This window comes from Gekko japonicus, unplaced genomic scaffold, assembly GCF_001447785.1.
Source record: "Gekko japonicus isolate JY-2015 unplaced genomic scaffold, Gekko_japonicus_V1.1 scaffold6290, whole genome shotgun sequence".
Classification (NCBI taxonomy): domain Eukaryota; kingdom Metazoa; phylum Chordata; class Lepidosauria; order Squamata; family Gekkonidae; genus Gekko; species Gekko japonicus.
This window is the reverse complement of record NW_015173318.1, coordinates 12,854-32,247: the sequence shown is the minus strand read 5'-3', so window position 1 is coordinate 32,247 and position 19,394 is coordinate 12,854. Positions and strand designations below refer to the sequence as shown.

The following is a 19,394-nucleotide window of genomic DNA, read 5'->3' as shown; positions in this document are numbered from 1 at the left end:
CCTGTCCTTCCTTTTAGTACATCCCTTCTCGAGAGTAAAGCTCCCTTTATTTGACCGAGAGAGCTTTGACTTTCAAAAGTTTATACCTCTCTGCGTTCCGTGTGCCTTGGTGTTTAGTCATGCCGGCCACATGACCACGGAAACATCTTCGGACAGCGCTGGCTCTTCGGCTTTGAAACGGAGATGAGCACCGCAACCCTAGAGTCGGATTCGACTGGCTTTCAAGCAAGGAAACCTTTACCTTTAAGGGAGCTTTGACTCTTGAAAGCCCCAAAACTCTTATTGTTCTCTAAGGTGCTATTGGACTCAAATCTAACTGTCCTTTATAGATTGGGATTCAGTGTTGTGTAACTGTCAAATCCCTACTCAGTCCTTTAACTAACTAGGTTGCCTGTCACTTTCTTTCACCTTGGTATACCTCACAGGGCTGTTATGGGGATAAAATGGGGGAACGGAGTTCTTTGCATACAGCCCCTGAGCTCAGACAAAGGATGGGTAAAATGGATGCTGGCTGAAGATAACTATCTTAAGGCCATTTGAATGAATCTGAAAAGTGCTGGGAAGTGTGTACACTCATCTGACTTTTGCCTCTGCTAAACAGTTTTTGGAAATTCAAAAATTTATATGATCATAGGCAAAAGAAATGTGTGTGTATACCACTGGGAGTCATGTCTCATCAAAGCAGTTTCAGCACTCCTAAAAATGTTTTGTTGTTCTTCATTGGTTATTATAGCTTTCTGTTGAGTAGTTTCTAAACAGTCCTTCTCAATAGAGATCATGCATATTGACATACTGTAGATTTATTTTGCCAGATGGACAATGGAAGGCATTCTTCCTCTCCAACATCTGGATGCATGTTCAAGCAAATCAATGCAAACTACTTCCAAGTAATAAATGTGTTTAAAACTGGAGTACTGCCTATGGCAAACTGCCTACTTGCTTTTGTATGTGTGCATACATAATGACATAAATGGAGTACCTGTCCTTTCCGGTTTTAATAGATATTTCCTCTTGGCAGTACTTGGTTAAAATATTATGCCTCCTTTCTACCAGCATATTTCCTACTGGTGTCAGAGGCTTCACTGAAGCAAAAGTCAGGATTAGCAATTTCAACTGATTCCTCCTCCTCAGCAGCTGCTCATCTGGCATGACTTTTAGTCCCCAGGAGTCCTCCAGTTTGTAGCATCACCTTTTTGCTGACTTTCAGGCAGCTGCTGGGGGAAGGGGAAGATGAGGGAGGTCAGGCTCTGCTAATACCTTCCACTGGCAAAATATAGAATTTGACTCTACTAGAACAATCCTAAACAGAATTACCCTCTTCTATATCCATTGAAGTCAATGGGTTTAGAAGGGTGTACACCTGTTCAGGGTTGCGTTATCACTCTACTGGAAAGGAGGAGAGGGCTCCTCTGCCTTATGAGTCACATAGAAGAAAGGATTTCATCAACTGAAGCATTTCTTATTTCTATACCTGCCAGTAACAGAGCTGGCACAAATTCACCAAGTAGTCAGTTTGGTGTAGTGGTTAAGTGCGCAGACTCTAATCTGGGAGAACCGGGTTAGATTCCCCACTCCTCCACTTGCACCTGTTGGATGACCTTGGGCAAGCCATAGTTCTGGCACAGCTGTCCTTGAAAAAGAGCAGTTTCTGTCAGAGCTCTCTCAGCCCCACCTACCTCACAGGGTGTCCGTTGTGGGGAGGGGAAGGGAAAGGAGTTTGTAAGCCGCTCTGAGGTTGTGTTCAGACTGGCAATTTGGCCCGATATAGGCACATTTTACAAACGGGTTAAACGGGCACGATCACACAGCCACATCTGTCAGGCGTTCCCCAGGCGTACTCACCCTGTCAGAGGACAACTTGGAGCCGGGTTAAAAAGCCACCACGTTTGAAGTGGTGTTTTTGTTTCCCTGCGCATTCATTGCACATGGTCAGATGTCTGAACACAGGGGAGCGCACACAGAATGGATTTGGCAGTGTGAACCCACAGATCCATTCTGCCACTACGGAGGCGGTTTTTTAAAAGAATTGTCTATGTGCACATGCACTATGCACACACATGGTTTTTGAATATATTTTTTTGGAGTTCGCTTCATGGCTGAGGTGCCACAATAATGTGGATGCTTTACCACGGAATGTCTCCATGGATAACCCACAGCAGGGTGAGCTGTGTGGCTGATATAGCCCACTATACTTTAACCTGGTTCCATTAGAGGCGGCCCCATATCGTGCCAAGCTGCCAGTGTGATCACAGCCTGAGACTCCTTTGGGTAGTGAAGGGCGGGGTATAAATCCAATCTCTTCTTCTAGTCTGAATCAAGATATTGCTTTCTCAGCCCCAAACCTGTGGTATGCCGGGGTTGGGGATAACAAATCTGACCTATTTTACAGGGCAATGGTAAAGATTCCTGAAATAATCTCTGTGAAGGTATAGAGCACCAGAGTCTCACTGCAGGACTGCTAAATAGTCACATTAGTAAAGGCTTAAGAACAATTTCCTCTTCTACATCTGGTCACCATAAACCCACTGTCCATGAAAACCTGTAGTCTTCTTAAAATAAATTAACCCAATTAATTTTTCATGTTTTCTCTTTGGGAAACTCTCTTCGTATCTTTTGTCCCATCTGATTTCATATATGCAGCTGTTTTCTTTTTATAATCTGTATTCACATTTACTGCTATGTATCAGCTTTCAGTGTAGAAATAAACAGGGGTCTAATGGCACTTTAAAGACCAACAACATTTATTCTTACATCGAGTTTCACAGATTCGAGCCTACTCTTTAGAGGCAAGCTAGCAAAGCATTAGGAAGAGAGGACGTAAACTGACAGATTTGTGACTGCCTTCTGTATGATGCTGTGTGTTTCTTTTCCCTCTTATAGACTGTGAAGACCGCCAGGCCAGTAGCAGAGCCCAATGCAGGATTTTGGTCTCAGTTACAAAAATATGAAGAACATTTACATATGCAGGGTCAGGTCACTCCTTCTCAAAAAGAAACTGTACAATAAATATACTGTTGATTCATATGGGAGCATGCTTTGAAATGGTATGTGTGCCAAAAAAGCCCAGAAAGACCGTATCAGCAGTAGACCATATAATTTACCTCATCTAGGAAATGGTGTTCCGATCTGCACAAGTTATCCTGATGCTGAAAAACGTTTGTTTTTAGGATAAAATATGAAGATACAAGGAAAAATGTCTCAGATATGTGACAAAACCATCACACTTCTTTCCTTGAACAAAGTGAAAGTCTGTGGACAGCTGGTCTTCTATCTTGCGGGGGGGGGGAGGAAGAGAAATGTGACAGTGGGGTAGGGTTGCCAACCTCCAGGTAGTGGCTGGAGGTGTGCTGCTATTACAACTGATTTCCAGGTGACAGAGATCAGTTCATCTGGAAGAAATGGCTGCTTTGGAAGATGGACTCTATGGAATTATACCCCACTTAAGCCCCTCTCCTCCACAGACCCTGCCCTCCTCAGGATCCACCTCCAAAATCTCCAGATATTCCCCAGCCCAGAGCTGGCACCCATAGAGTGGGGCCTTTAATCTATTGTGGACAAGAAGGCTGAAATTTATTAAATGCGCTAATGAAACACCGCTATGTATGTTTTATTTCACTGACAATATTGTACATTCTGAATAGGTTACAAACATGCATAGATATTATCATGACAATAAGTCCATATGCATCTACTCTTAGATGAATCATGTAACAACAGCATGTTGTAAAAATCTAGATAGTGAAGAACTACAGAATGCAGAACATCTTAATGTCTGAAAACTATATTTGCTAAAATATACAAGGAAGAGAATATGGGATCTTTGTCTAAAACAACAATATATTCTTTTTGCAGTTTACATCTGTACTCAGAATGGCTAGGGTAGCAATAAACTCAAGGAAAAAACTATGACTCCAGTGTTTTTTTCTGGACCAGATTATTATGTTCACATGGATTTGCGTAGCTGTCCTCCTTAGACATGGGAGTGCCCACAACTTTTGCAAATCTCTTTTCATCCCCTGCTGGCCATGTTTCTGCTTCACATTCTCTGCCCCCAATTGTTTCCACATGTAAAATTACTGTCCCAGAGCTGCTTTTCATTGGGGGGAAAAACAGATATCAGGGCTTCCTCACATAAATTTGAGTGTAACATGTAATTTATCCATAAGACCTTGGAGTTATGGGCCAGGATGTTTAGCAGTGAAAAGATGAGCTTGGGTGAGAAATTACAACCACGCTGTGTTTATGCATGCATACATATGAATGTGTATTCACACATGCATACACATATTTGGCACTCTACGGTATAGCTTAATAAGCAGCAGACAGAAACATAACATGTAACAAAGATTCTGCACAAGATGCCTCTTAATATCATTGCCCATTAAGTCATGTAGTATAGTTACTAAGAGCTATGAGCCAGAAAGGCCCTAGTTCAAATTTCATCTCTGCCGCAAACTCATCAGAGAGCATGAAGCAATTTACAGTGTAACCCTAAACAGAATTATATCTAATCCCACTGATTCAATGGACATAGAAGGATGTTACTCTGTTTAGGATTGCTCTGTTACTTTCTTGGCTGTAGCTTCCCATTTGCAATATAGGGATAATACTGGCCTAACTGACAGGTCTGTTGCTGCATTTTCAGGCATCTCTCTCTCTCTCACACACACACACACAAAAGAGGTCTGTTCAATCTAGGCAAAAGCGAAACTTGTGCACTTCTTTTGCTTCTCCTCTTTCCCCTTGCACACACAGAACAACTGGAAGCTTCATGGCTTAGAAAGCCCCGAATCAAGCCCCAACTTGCTGGTATCCAAATGTAGCCATCCAGACAAACTGAAGTTTCTCTCTTCCCCCAATTCTGAATTTGCTAGGTGCCTGCATCCAGATGTCATGATGAACTGGGGCTTGATTTAAGGTTTCACAAATCCAGAAGCCTTCAATGAAATGCCATGCGCAAAGGAGGAATGAAAGCATACACGCTCAGCAACAAGCTTTGTCCCCATCAGGGACAAACCACATGCAGCTGTTTGAGTGACCTTGGGTCAGTCACAGTTCTCTCAGAGCTGTTTTCTCAAAAGTAGTTCTCAAAGAGCTCTCTCAGCCCCACCTACCTCACAGGGTGTCTGTTGTGGGGAAAGGAAGGGAAAGGAGATTGTAAGCTGCTCTGAGATTCCAAGTGAAGGGCGGGGTATCAATCCAATCTTCTTTGTTGGCTGTGACTAATCTCTGCATGAAGTGCTTTTAACCCTCTAAAGGACTACATAAATGCAACTATTTTACCATTGGACTAAAAGTCCAAGATTAGTTAGCATTTATAGTCAGTTTGTTCTTATTAACCCATAGTCCAAAGCAGTTTTATTTCAGAAATATTTATAAACTTACACTGCTGCAGTACAATAAGAAGCAACACATTTATCTAAGCAAACTCTTTGGGTCTTGGGATATACAATACGATAACTTCATTTCCCCCCTAGATATGTTCTCATACTTCAACTTCCTATGACACTGAACTTTAACCAGTCCCCAGAAGGAAATTCTACACACATATATAACACTTAGTACCAATAAGAAAATTCGATGCCCAAAATGAAACATTTAGAAAACAAAAAATATTAGAAATCTAAACATAATCTTTGGCAGATGTGACTGTCTCCGACATTTTGTTGTAAATACATGGTTCAGTAGCTCTCTGGGTAGCAGCAGGATCATAATGGTAGTTTCTGTAATTAAAAAGAGGCATACATGTTTGGTAACATTCTCTCTGGTACTTGTGACATACATAACTGATCTATATAGCTCTGAGAAAACACAAATGTGATGTAATACTTTTTATCTAATAGAGATCAATAAGAAAGTAATGGGACAGGCTTCCTTTTGGACAATGGGAGCTCAAAGTTGATCACCATGAGTGCCACCACAAATATTAATATCCTGATCTAGCTACAGGCATAATGTACGTGGAAACATGTTTCTGCATGTGTTCTCTAGGCAGATCAATAGCCACATACACAAACAGGCCCTATACATTTCCGGTATTCATTCAACAACTTGTGTCCCCCACATGTCGGCTACAGGTTCCACTGGCAGACATGCTCAGGGAGTTCAGAATAATTCCCAGGTGTACATGGGCCTGATTCGGATCAGAACCACAGCATATAGGAAAAGGCTTAAGTGTCCCCTCCATACCATTATTCAGTTCTGAAACAGCCCCAGGGAGTCATTATTTGCCCCGCTGAAGAAACATCTACTGATGGGTGACATGCAGTGTTCCTTCTAAGCTGAGATAGTGTGAGCTAGCTCACACTAATAGAGAAGCCTCCGGTTCACACATTTTTGTCTTCGCTCAGGAAGGATGGCTCCAGAGCAAACTAATGTATCCAGTAGCCAAATCGCTCGCTCACAACTGCAATGCCAGTAGCTCACAAAGTAGAATTTTTGCTCACAAGACTCCACAGCATAGAGGGAGCATTGGTTACATGTGAGTTTATAGGCTACACACAAGTTTCCCATAATGGGGCAAATAGCAGCTCCCACACACGTGCCTGGGAATGAAGTTTCGAGCACAGAACACCTAGAGCATGTCTGACAACAGTACCTGTGGGAGACATGAGGCCTCTGTAACATGTGCATCAGCCCTTATTCTACTCACTGGATCTGTTCCAACTAAAGTTAAAATATCACCACTCAGGAAGGGAACGGGATGTAGTTCTTTATCTCTCCCAATTACCTTTCTCTGCCAAATGTGTGGACAGGCAGAACATTACCTTTTTTGGAAAGAGCTCTACACCATTCAGTTCCACCTGCTTCTTGTACATTGGTTCTGGGCAAACACATTTCTAGGTGTACAATAAAGTGTACACTGAAAAATGTAAAGTGTGACCAATAGGTGTTTGAAAGCAGCTGTCATACAAGTATATCCTGCAATGAGAGAGGACTGTCTGTAGTTCCCTAACAAGTGCACAGTCAGACTCAGGGTCAAACTAAAGGAAATGCTGAGGCGTCCATGAATGTATCTTCACAGTATTTTTAAAGAGATTTCAGAGTATTTTAAAAGGGAAATCAGAGCTGTGGTTTGGGGGTTCTCTCCCTCCCACCTGGTCTTACAAATTGAAAATGACACTCACCAACCACACATGCTGCTATAAAATATGAAAGGGGGAAGTTGTTTTATTGCAACCCAGGGGGCTTGTTTCAGTCAGTGAAACCATACAGGGGCCAGGGTTAAATCTTTCTCCCATGCACTGCTACCCTGTTTCTAATTGGGGCCCCATACAACCACTATTTCCCTTTGAAAACCACATCTTATCTAGTTGGCGCTCAGCAGTAAGCCAGGATTTATTCCTGTGTGTGTCTGAAAACAGCCCAAAACTTATCTAGAGTGGAAGTAACAAGAGTGACCTGTTGGAAGACACTCTTGTCCAAGGCCCAGGTCAAGGCCTTTTACAGCCCACAATAACCATGCTTTCTCAGAAGAAAATCTCTTATATTCCAGTATTTAATATATTTTATATTATTTTATTTGATGTGTTAAATCAAATGTGATTAAAAGTTTGAACAGCAGCACAAAGGAGTTACATGGAGTTCATCACTGGCAATATAGCAGAAGTTCAGGAGAAAAAAAGCAGTCCCTTAAAATGCTATCTGAACCAATGGGAACTGTTCATTTCATTCACAAGTTTTGTTCTTCAGTATGAACAGTTTACATACCTCTGTTTCTGTCTTTTGCTTCCTTTGCATGAGAATGTCAGGAGCATCCCACCTAGCATAGAGAGCAGGGAGCCAGCCCAGCCTATGTACAATGCGACTCCTAGTTCATATCTGGAATGAAGAAGATTCTATAGAAGCAGCACTCAATGAAATCAAAGACAATCTGAAGCCGGGTGCATGCACATGAAAGCTTATACCCAGAATTAAACTTTGTTGGTCCTAAAGGTGCCACTGGACTTGAACATTGTTCTGATGATTTCTCCAGTATATGACTGTCACTAGGACAAGGATGGAGTGAAGAAAGGGGTAGGGGAGGGCCAGAAGAGGAGACTATTGCCGCTCTGTGTGTGTGAGAGAGAGAGGGGTGGGGCAGGCTTAACCTATAGAAGAGGTCTGGATAATGGACTGTGATAGGGATGGTGGGGTCAAACTAGGAGACTATACTGCCCTAAACTTTTATCCCACAATCTGTCTTTTACAAGTGATATCAAACAATGAAGGGAGAGCTATTTGTCTCTTGATCCTGCTGGAGTGTGAAAACTAGACAGAATCCAGAAATGGGTAAACAGTAAACTGTTATTCAAGCAATAATGCATGCTAATGTCACCTCGTAGGTTGTTAATCTTTGTTAAGGGAATTGAAGTATATTTATTTATTTATATTTATTTATTTATCAAACTTTTACCCTGCCCTCCCGCCAAGGCGGCTCAGGGCGGCTCACAAATAATTAATACCAGTATACAGTTAAAACCAGTTATCACAACTAATACAATACCATACCATAAAACCATAAAACATTACAGTAAATACAACCTTTTGAGATTTGGCGGCCATCCGTATAAAGTGCTAGTGCTTATGTGGAACGGCCAGTGTGGCCAGGGCTATTAGAACGCTTCGGAATAGCTCGGTCTTCACCACTCTACAGAATTGTTGAAGATCCCGCAGAGCTCGAATTTCAGTTGGGAGCTCGCTCCATAGCGTCGGTGCAGCTAGGGAGAACGCCCTGGTTCTTGTTTCTGTTAACTTAGCATCCCTAGGACCAGGAGGGACAAGGCGGTTTTGTGTCCCGGATCTCAGTGCTCTCGGGGGAACATACGGGGAAAGGCAGTCCCTCAGGAAGACAGGCCCCAGACCATTAAGGGCTTTAAAGGTCAAAACCAGCACCTTGAAGCGTATTCGGAATGCTATTGGCAGCCAGTGCAGCGACTTCAGCACAGGTTGGATGTGGTCCCTCATGGGGAGACCCATCAACAACCTGGCTGCAGCATTCTGCAGTAGCTGCAGCTTCCGGAGTTGCCCCAAGGGCAGCCCCATATAGAGAGCATTACAGTAGTCCAACCTCGAGGTGACCATAGCATGGATCACTGATGCCAGATCATTGTGTTCAAGGAAGGGGACCAACTGCCTAATCAGCCGAAGGTGGTAAAAGGCTGCCTTGGCAGTGGCTGCTACCTGGGCCTCCATTGCCAGGGAAGCATCCAGGAGCACTCCAAGCTCCTGACCCTCGGCACTGGCACCAATGGCGCCCCACCAAAGGCTGGAAGAGGGACCCCTAACCCCGAGCCGCTCCGATTCAGGCATAGGACCTCCATCTTCATCGGATTCAATTTCAGTCGGCTCAGCCTAAGCCAGCCCGCTATGTCCCGCAACGCTCAGTCCAGATCTTCCAGGGTAAAGCCAGACTGACCACCTAGCAACAGATAGAGCTGGGTGTCATCCGCATATTGATGACACCCTAGCCCATATCTCTGGGCAATATGGGCAAGGGGGCGCATATAGATGTTAAATAACACCGGGGAGAGAACTGCCTCTTGGGGCACCCCACAGACTAGTGGGTGTCTTTGGGACAGCTCCTCCCCGAGTGCCACCTTTTGTCCCCGACCTTGGAGAAAGGAGACTAGCCATTGCAGGGCGAGCCCCCGAATCCCCACGTCAGTGAAACGGTGGGCGAGCAACTGGTGATCGACCATGTCGAATGACGCCGACAGTTCTAACAACAGGAGCACCGCCCCGATCCAGGTGCCTTTGGAGATCATCTGTGAGGGCGACCAGTGCTGTCTTAGTCCCGTGGCCCGGGCAGAAGCCAGACTGAAATGGGTCCAGCTTGGAAGTGTCATCCAGGAAGGCCTGCAACTGTATTGCCACCGCCCTCTCTATTAGTTTGCCCAAAGAGGGCAAATTGGAAACCAGCCGATAGTTGGCCAATTTGGCCAGATCCAAAGATTTTTTTTTTTAGGAGGGGGCAGAACGTCACTTCCTTGAGAGCCCCTGGGAATAGGCCCTTGGAGAGGGACCTGTTGACAATATCCCAAAGGGAACCTCGAAACCCCTCCCAGCCTGCTCTAATTAGCCAAGAGGGGCACAGATCAAGGCTGTAAGTGGTTGGACGCACCGTTGAGACCAATCTGTCGACTTCCTCTAGGCTGAGCGGGTCAAAACTATCCAGAATGGGACCAGAAGACGTGCATGGAGCCTTGAGTTCACATACTGTTTCAAATGTGGCCAGGAGGTATAGAAAATGAGGAGCCAAATATTTGTTTCAGACAATCACTATGTAATTGATAATATGCCAATGTTAATTAATGTCTTTAGATCACACAACATTTAGCTGCTACACATTCTGGCATCACTTAAACAATGTCCATGTATTGTAATGACTGAGTTGAGCTAATAATACAAGGAGACCCATTAACTTACTTAGTTCCAGCATATAATGAATCAAAAAACTGAGCCGTGATTCTCGATGCATACCAAGAAATAGCCACCATCGATGAAAGACCTGGAGAAAAAAATACAGTTTTTATGTTCCTGAGGGTACAGAAGCAACAAATAAAGCTAACATTTCAATGCACATCTGTTTGAGTACAAGGCTGTGGCTGGGTGGCAGAGCACAGACATTATTGTGGGCAGAATGGACTAGATTCAATATCCAGTGTTTCCAGTTTAAAAGCTTTTTGGCAGCTGTTATCGGGTTCTGCCTCAGACTCCAGCGAGATATAGCCAGTCAGATTTAGCCACTGATTCAGAATCAATATAAGTTAGTAGCATACATTCAAAGGACTACTGATTTCTTCTATATTATATGAAAAGTAAAGTTTTTGACAAGGCTTCTTGATGCAGGGAGGTCCAGTAAATAAATAATATGAAAAACAAAACAAGATCTAATCAGAAAAATGGAACACCAATAAATTAAAATAAACTACCACTCTAAGTGGTACTTTTCACAATTCCAGCTATTTATTGCCATACGTAATAATATGATAACAAGATTGGTCTACGATTACAGAGGCTTAAAGTGCAGATTTACAAGCTTCCAAGACCAGTGACTTCAATAGACTTAGGAGGTGTAACCCTGTGTAGGATTGCACTGTAAATATCATACAGGGCAAGGAGGATGTTACAATGTCTTAGCTGCAAGAGCTGTTTGTTCAATTGGTTTAATTGCCAGGAAATGGTTTGCTTTAAAGCCCATCAGGGTTGGAAGAGACTCTCCCCCGCCAGCTGAAGGGTGGAGGCAGATGTTTGTGAACAGAAAACACAGCACTTTAGGGAGGGGCAGACAGCCACCGCTGGAGTGGGCTGAAGCACTGTGAAGTTCCCCTCCCTCTCCCTCTTGTTGTTCCTTGGATTTGAGGTAGGGTAGCAGATTTGCTATCCTGTAGGAGTGCCTCAGTGCTTCACCTGTTATCTACATATCTGTGTATCTGTTGATAAAGCCAGCATTTCAAAAAAGACCATAAGTTCCCATTGCACTCTCCTCCAAGGGAAGCAGCCTGAGCAAGAGCTGACCATTGGAACTGCTCACCCCTCAAAGAAGTGTAACTACAGTTTAAAATTGCAAACATCCAAAGCTTTACCTGACTAAAGGCAAACACTTTTCTTTGTGATTCCTGACAAAGGCAACCTCACCCAGTTACACTGGACCCTCTCCTTATCAAGGAAAGTTGAAGGTGAATGACAAACCCACATTAACTATGGTCTGTCTTCCAAGTCTCTTCAGTGTTACAGCAGATGGCCAGCTAACAGGGTAAAATAGTCACAGAAGAGGAGCCAGGAAAAAGGAAATGGCATTTTGGAAATCCCATTTGCATAGGTAGTTTATAACACTAATAGGAAAAGTTATATAATACTTTCTGGGGATATTTTTCCACAAACTGAAGAAATCTGAAAAATCTGAAAACTTTAAAAATAGGTGAGTGGGGTTTTAAATCCCCTAAAAATAAAGAAATGTGAGTGACTGTAGGTGGCAAGACCTCAGCCACCACACATTGCCAGGGCTGGGGGATGATGGAGAAAACAAAGCCTATATAATCCAGGACTGATAGCTCAGTTTTAAACCCCCCTCCCCCATCTAATTACTTATCTCTTTTCGGCCACCCTTCTGACACCATGGACAATGTAGATTTTATGTGGCCCAGAGATTGGGAAGAAGTGTGGGGGGCTTTAAGAGACAGGGGGCCTTTAAGGAAGGGGGTGGAGCCACCAATAGCCCCACCATGGCTACGGGCAGACAGACCATCCAGATGACTAAGACTGAGCTTCTATTCCACTCAACTAGAAATACATTACAAAAATGAACAAGAGAAAGTAGGAACGCAACTCTGAAAGAATGGGAAAACACTGGATTGTTTGTGGCATGGTGTGAAACATCCATAGTAAGTATGTTAATAATCAGTGGTAATCATGACACAGTTGCCCAGTGTGGAACCGACCGAGTTTGAGTCATCTAGTGGTCTACGCTATGAAACCATCCTCTCTGGGAGACTGCTTGGGTCACACGATGGTCTGGATTGAGTCAGTTGATTTGTGAGAAGCTGGTAGATGAATGTGTTGCTCCCTCACAGCAAGAGTGAGGACTAGATGGCTCTCCCGTCCCTTCCATCCCCAGGATCCCATTATTTGCACTCTTGTTAAAGATTCTACAGATTTATCACCTGACAAAATGAACACTATTCCTCCTATCGTGGCAATCTTTGCTTTTGTGTATTTAGTAGTGCTCCCGAGTTGAGTGCACTCTAAACCAAACACTGTCACCAGAGTACCAAGCAGACCCAAGACAAGGGAAGTGACCATCAGGGCTCGGCATGCTTGAATATAAGCTGCAACGAAAGGAAAATTGACAAAAATCAGGTTGTGTAACAAAAAACTAAGCAATATCATAATTTATAATAAAGCATTGATCAAATCAATGATCAGAATCAACAACAAAAGCTGTATGTTATTTGGATATCTGAATAAGTGAAGGCAGCTTCTGGGACCCAGTTGCTGGAAGTATGTAGGTAACCGACCCCAATTACTTTGGAAAACTACTTAGGAATATTTTACACACTCTATGAAAATTTCTTTGCATTTCAGTATATCTGAATTTAATTTCTCTCCTCCTGAACCTTTTTTTTTTTGGATGGGAGATGAAGACTGAGAGGGAAAAGCAGAGATTCTAAATTCATGTAGAGGACGGCCTCCCTGTGCCCCATTCTCCTATGTACAATAATCTCACTGATTGCCCTGGCTTTATAGACCTTTTGGTACCTTTAAGCAGCCAGTTGCCATTATGTCAATGCCCACTGTCATCTCATATCTGTTTGCATGTCTGACAACCAACACTGCTCACGCTAATGATCAAAAAGTGTAATTCTTAACAGGCCTGGAAGTAAAGGTGCAAAAACTAATGTGGGCATACAGAGGTGAGCAACAACCAGTGTAAATACTCCATATGCATTCTAGTGTCCTGGCCCCACTGATGGACCTCCTGATGGCACCTGGTATTATTGGCCACTGTGTGACAGAATGTTGGACTGGATGGGCCATTGGCCTGATCCAACATTGGCTGCTCTTATGTTCTTATGTTCCCATCATTTGGTGGCCATGTTGTTACTTTAGTTTAATTTTTGAAGCTGTCTTTCCTTTCCTCAATTCAATGATTTCACTCACTGCCCCTTGCAAAATCTCATATTTTGACTCTGTCCAGCTTCAAGCATTTACACCTGAATTAGTTCAATTGGGGTAAATTGCCCCTTCCTTCAGCATCACTTATCACAGAGACACAGAGCTACTAATGACATCACCATATATTTGAGCCTTTAGTGAGTAGGGGGACCGGAAGTGCAAAGGCCTTCATGGGATGGGGGAAGTGGGAAATGCTTGAGAAGCCATCTCCCAGTCTGTATTGATTCAATGAGTCATTTATTAAACCAATTTACCAGCTCATAGTAGTTGTAGCACGTGGCAAGTTGCAAGTACAGGTGATGAAGAAATCAATGCTAGCCGCATGATTTTTATGTTTATATAATACCTTCTGTTAAGCAGCTGAATTATGAGATATTATCTAGCATTTCCATCTACTTTCCTCCTGACCTGGATGGGTCAAGCTGGCTTAATTTTGTCAGAACTCAGAAGCTAAGCAGGGTCTGCCCAGGCCCGTAGCCAGGATTTTTTAATTCGGGGAGCCTTTAAATAAGTCAGGGGGCACCCTGCACAGACACCCCCCCCCCCCAAGAGGGACCCAAAGAAAAAATTAAAAAATTGGAAGTTGGGGGGCCTGGATTGGATGGGAAGTTGGGGGGGACCTTGGGAGTGAGTCGGGGGGCTGGGCCCTGAGATGCCCCACTGTAGCTATGGGCCTGGGGCTGCCCTGGCTGGTACTTGTATGGGAGACCACCAAGGAACTCTAGGGTCAGTAAGCAGAGGAAGGCAATGGCAAACCACTTCTGTTAGTCTTGTGCCTTGAAAACCCTACGGAGCTGTCATAAGTTGTCTGCAAGTTTACAGCACTTTACACATATGCACATCATCCACTTTAATAAGCCCATGATTCTGTGTGCTCGGCTAGGTAGTTCATAACTTTCAAAAATAAAAAAGGTAGTCCACAGGTACACAAAACATTTTAAATTAACATTTTATATTCCATTGGTTTCAGCTGGAGAGAGCACAAGCTTAGCTCTCCCATGGAAACTGAATCAACATTCTGCTTTTGGGCTGTACTCTAACTATTCATATCTGGACAGAGTGCAACAGACACAGAATGGGAACAGAAACTTCAGCTTTGGGCACTATATTTCCTTATTTATTTTTTTCTTATCTGCTACATAGATTCTTTAGATTGAGCCCATTCTTCAGTCTAAATCACAGCTTTGGAGAATTTTATTCAATGAAAATTAAATTGTTTAGGTAATTGTCTGAACACGTGGACATGAATGACAACAAGGATGGTAAGCTAGTGCAGAGCTCTATTCATGGTTGAGACCACTGATATTTGGCAAATAAATAAATAAATAGCAGGAGGTCCACAAAACTTCCCACATGGCCCGAGGGCAAGAACTGTATATGCCCAGCAGCAGAGAGTGGTGTGCAGTCCTCAGCCACCAGGGATCAAAGTGCCAGTGGCTGAAGGGAAGCAAGCAAGAACACCCCTGCTATGGGGTCAGTGCTCAAAGGAGTGGGGAGAATGGGGAGCTCAGTGCATTTCAGCCTGAACCCTTGGGGGGGGGGGGGAAAAGGACTCAAGGGATGAATGTGGCGTTCATTCCTCAACCCAAGGCAAGCCTCAGTGACAACATCAGGGCCAAAAGAGAGAGGGAGCAAGGTCACTTCCATGCTTTGAACCAAACCCCTCATGGCAAATATGCTGTTCCTGTCCTTAATAAATCAGAAAAAAAATATCAGACGGAGGTATTGTTTTTCATTTATTTCTTATTGATAAATATTATGTTTTGCTATAATTTTGGAATACATCAATAGTAAAAAGAGGGCAGGTAGCATTTAAACAAGGGTGCATGGGGATTATGTCTCCTCTGTTTCTGTTCTTCTCCACAGCCCTCCTCCCAGGTGTTTACAGGTTTGCTTGGAGTCTTGTAGCTGACTGGAGGAAATAGGGAGAAAACTGGGTGGGAAGGAAGAGTTGGGAGAAGAATTAATGGGTGTGGAAAGAGGTAAGGGCCCACACATGCCAGGACTGCTGAAGGGAGGAGTTACGTAAAAACAAAATTCTGGGGGTCTGGGTCACTCCTGAGCCACATATAACTGAGCAGCAGGTAATGAGATTTGTTTCATATGATGTTTGGTTTGGGTCTGGGTAGTGTAAGGAGTAACCCAAAAGGATTTTTTGTCTGTGGACCATGGTGACTTTCAGCAACCCTGCCTCCTGTCCATTGATTCTCATAGCTGTGGCATTGCACCAGTGATGCAAACAGACACAAATTGTTCTGCTGCCACAGAAGCCTATAGCTTGTTGTTTGGTGTGCATGTGTGATAAATAGACAAGCAATTTGCAATGGATTTCTGAATCATTTGACAGGAGGATGGATTTACAATTGTATCTCAATCTTCCTGCACTGTTTATAGTACACATGCGATTTCAGTCCTTGTTACTGCACCAACACCCAACAACAGCTGTGGCATACCAGTGTCACATAATGCTATTGTGCGACACAAAAATCAGCAGAAAGGGCTATGAAGGAGGCACCAAGGAGCAACAATGGCCTCAACTCTCCTATACATCATAATAAAGTTCTTTCAGATTTCATGGAATCAGCTGTGTTAGTGTAAGTTGCTGTGCAGTACTAAACATTTCTAACTGAAGGAACAGTGTCTTCTGCGTGGTAAGCCCGGGAATCACTGTTCTCCTGACTAGAGATTGGGAACCCGAGTATGTGTGTGTGCTGAGAGCATGAGGTACTGCCTAATGATGAAGTCACTTGGCCTTGGCAGAAAGACGGGAAAGATAATAGAGAGGCTGTCTGCAGACAACACATTCCTGAATATAGTAGAACATCATAATATGGGGTGACTTGTGTAACTTTCGATATGTAAGAAAGGAAGGAGGGAGAAAGGAGTGAGTTTTCCTCTATATAAATGTTGCCCAGTCTGGCTGGGTCAGTCAGCTTTCTACAGACCTGTGTCCTGTCTTCTTTGAACACCAGCAACCTTCATCTAACAAAATGGCAATGGACGGGCAAGATAGCAGGATACATTCAGGAAAGACCAATGATTTTTGCTGTCCCCAGCAAATGAGACGCGTTCCCCCCCCCCATGCCCTGTGACATCACAGGTGATGCTGAAGCACTTTCTCTCTTTTTCTGCTCACCACAACTGCTCATGCCATGCCAACATATGATCCAGAGATGACATCTTAGCATTGTCTGAGATGTTACAGGGAAGCCTGCCATTAATTTTATTTATTTGCTTATTTATTTAAACCATGCTTTTCTCCCCAATGGGGACCCAGACCAACTACACACGTGTTTCCTTTCATCACACTAGGGTTGGTTCACTCAGGATGCTTCTCCAGGCCACTTTACAGTACACACACATACCCACACTGTATCTTAGCCCTAAAAACACCCTGTCCCAAATGACTGCATGCAATGGCTGTGTGGTTGAGCTGACCCTGGACTGACTTGTCCCCCCCCACACCTCAGATAGGTTGCCATGTGACTTCTAGCTATGTTGGTGCAAAGCAAGTCACCATCACTCTCACAGCTAGCATATCTTTAAGTACAGGGTGCTAATGTTTTTTGTGCAATGACAGAACTTTGATTTCCCCTGTTATCAGACATATGCCCTGCTGATAATTTCCTTCAAGTATAATAAAAACTACTTTGAAAGCAATGAAACAAATAAAGTCAGCAACTGATTGCCAAGTGTCTAATGTGTGATCTGCAAGGCCAGACAGCCCTCCATTCCTGAACAAGCAGAGAGTGCCGATAGGATAGTCCTAGATAGATCCTCAGTCTAACACTGTGACTCAAACTTTTTTCTCATTCTCAAATATTTGAAGTACCATCCTAGGAGAGCTATACCTTGCTAAACCCATGGACTTCAATCTGCAAGTTGTAGCTTTTAGACCACGTATTTTAATCTGGGCAATTTGAACCTTGTTAATTGGACTTTTATGTTTTGTGTTCGTGAAACTTGGAAATGCAATGTTACCCATTTTAAGACTGAGGAGATGGGTGAGATATAAGTATTTTAAAATAACGAATAAACAGCACTGCAGGACCTTGAATAAGTGGCACTCTGCAGGCAGAAGCGAAGGGTTCGCTGCCCATCAGCTAAGTCAATTAGTTATTTTTAATTTATGTTTAAAATAAGTAACATTGTCCACTGGATTCACCGCTGCATACATCATAAGAACATAAGAACATAAGAGATGCCAATGCTGGATCAGGCCAAAGGCCCATCCAGTCCAACACTCTGTCACATAGTGGCCAAAAATACCAGCTGCCATCAGGAGGTCCACCAGTGGGGCCAGGACATTAGAAGCCTTCCCACTGTTGACCCCCCCAAGCACCAAGAAGACAGAGCATCACTTGCCCCAGAGCCCCTATCTATACCTTGTGGCTAATAGCCACTGATGGACCTCTGCTCCATATGCTTATCTAATTGCCTTTTGAAGCCGTCCATGCTTGTAGCCGCCACCACTTCCTGTGGCAGTGAATTCCATGTGTTAATCACTCTTTGCGTGAAGAAGTACTTCCTTTTATCCGTTCTAACCCGACCGCTCAGCAATTTCATTGAGTGCCCATGAGTTCTTATATTGTGAGAAAGGGAGAAAGGTACCTCTTTCTCTACCTGCTCTATCCCATGCATAATCTTATAAACCTCAATCATGTCACCCCTCAGTCGTCTTTTCTCCAAGCTAAAGAGCCCTAAGCGCTTTAACCTTTCCTCATAGGGAAAGTGTTCCAACCCTTTTATCATTCGAGTTGCCCTTTTCTGCACTTTTCCCAAAGCTATAATATCCTTTTAAAGGTGTGGTGACCAGAACTGCACAAAGTATTCCAAATGAGGTCACATCATTGATTTATATAGGGACATTATGATACTGGCTGATCTGTTTTCAATACCCTTCCTAATAACCCCCAGCATAGCATTGGCCTTTTATATTGCAGTCACACACTGTCTCAGCATTTTCAGTGAGTTATCTACTACAACTAGGCTTGCCAAGTCCCCCCGGGGGGCGGGGAAACCTCCACCCCAGAGGCCCATTCCCCGCCGCCGGCAGATCGGGCCCCAGGGGGAACTCCACCCCCACGTGCATGTCACCCGGAAGTGACGCAGGTACGCCGGGCACACTGGGGTGGGACCACGGTCATCCGAGGGAAAACTCTATGGTTTTCCCTTGGATGGTCCTGGCCCTGCCCCCAGCGTGCCCGGCGTACCCGCGTCACTTCTGGGTGACGTGGATGCAGTGCGCACACGCTCCAGATGACGGCCGGGAATCCCCCGCTCCGGTAAGTTTCTGACTTGGGAACCCTAACTACAACTCCAAGATCTCTCTCTTGCTCAGTCTCTGCCAGTTCAGACCCCATCAATGTGTATTTATATTTAGGATGTTTGGCTCCAATGTGCATCACCTTGCACTTGGCCACATTGAACCCCATTTGCCATGTTGACACCAACACAGTTCTCTGGGTTAGAGTCTGCCACTCTTAACCACTGCACCAAATCAAGAGGGGATTGAATAAACATGGAGCAGTGGTCCCTCAGTAGCTCTTAGCCACAAGGTCTAGATGGAACACTCTGTCTGGGGCAGGGATGCTCTGTCTTCTTGGTGCTTGGGGGGGGGCAAGAGTGGGAGGGCTTCTGGAGTTCTGGCTCCGCTAGTGGACCTCCTGGTGGACCTTGGGTTTTGGCCACTGTGTGACACAGAGTGTTGGACTGGATGGACCATTGGCCTGATCCAA

General features: G+C 44.1%; 1 protein-coding gene across 1 annotated transcript in view; it reads right to left on the bottom strand.

The window, feature by feature from the left end:
* Positions 1–5,623: 5,623 nt before the first annotated feature.
* LOC107120209 (claudin-15-like) overlaps positions 5,624–19,394 on the bottom strand; it is a 24,061-nt gene continuing 10,290 nt past the window's right edge. Inside the window, exons 2-5 of the mRNA XM_015422853.1 lie at positions 12,645–12,809; positions 10,408–10,489; positions 7,711–7,821; positions 5,624–5,723 (exon numbers count right to left, since the gene is read on the bottom strand). Of these exons, the coding sequence (XP_015278339.1) occupies positions 5,624–5,723; positions 7,711–7,821; positions 10,408–10,489; positions 12,645–12,809 (458 nt within the window). The remainder of the gene's footprint in view (positions 5,724–7,710; positions 7,822–10,407; positions 10,490–12,644; positions 12,810–19,394) is intronic.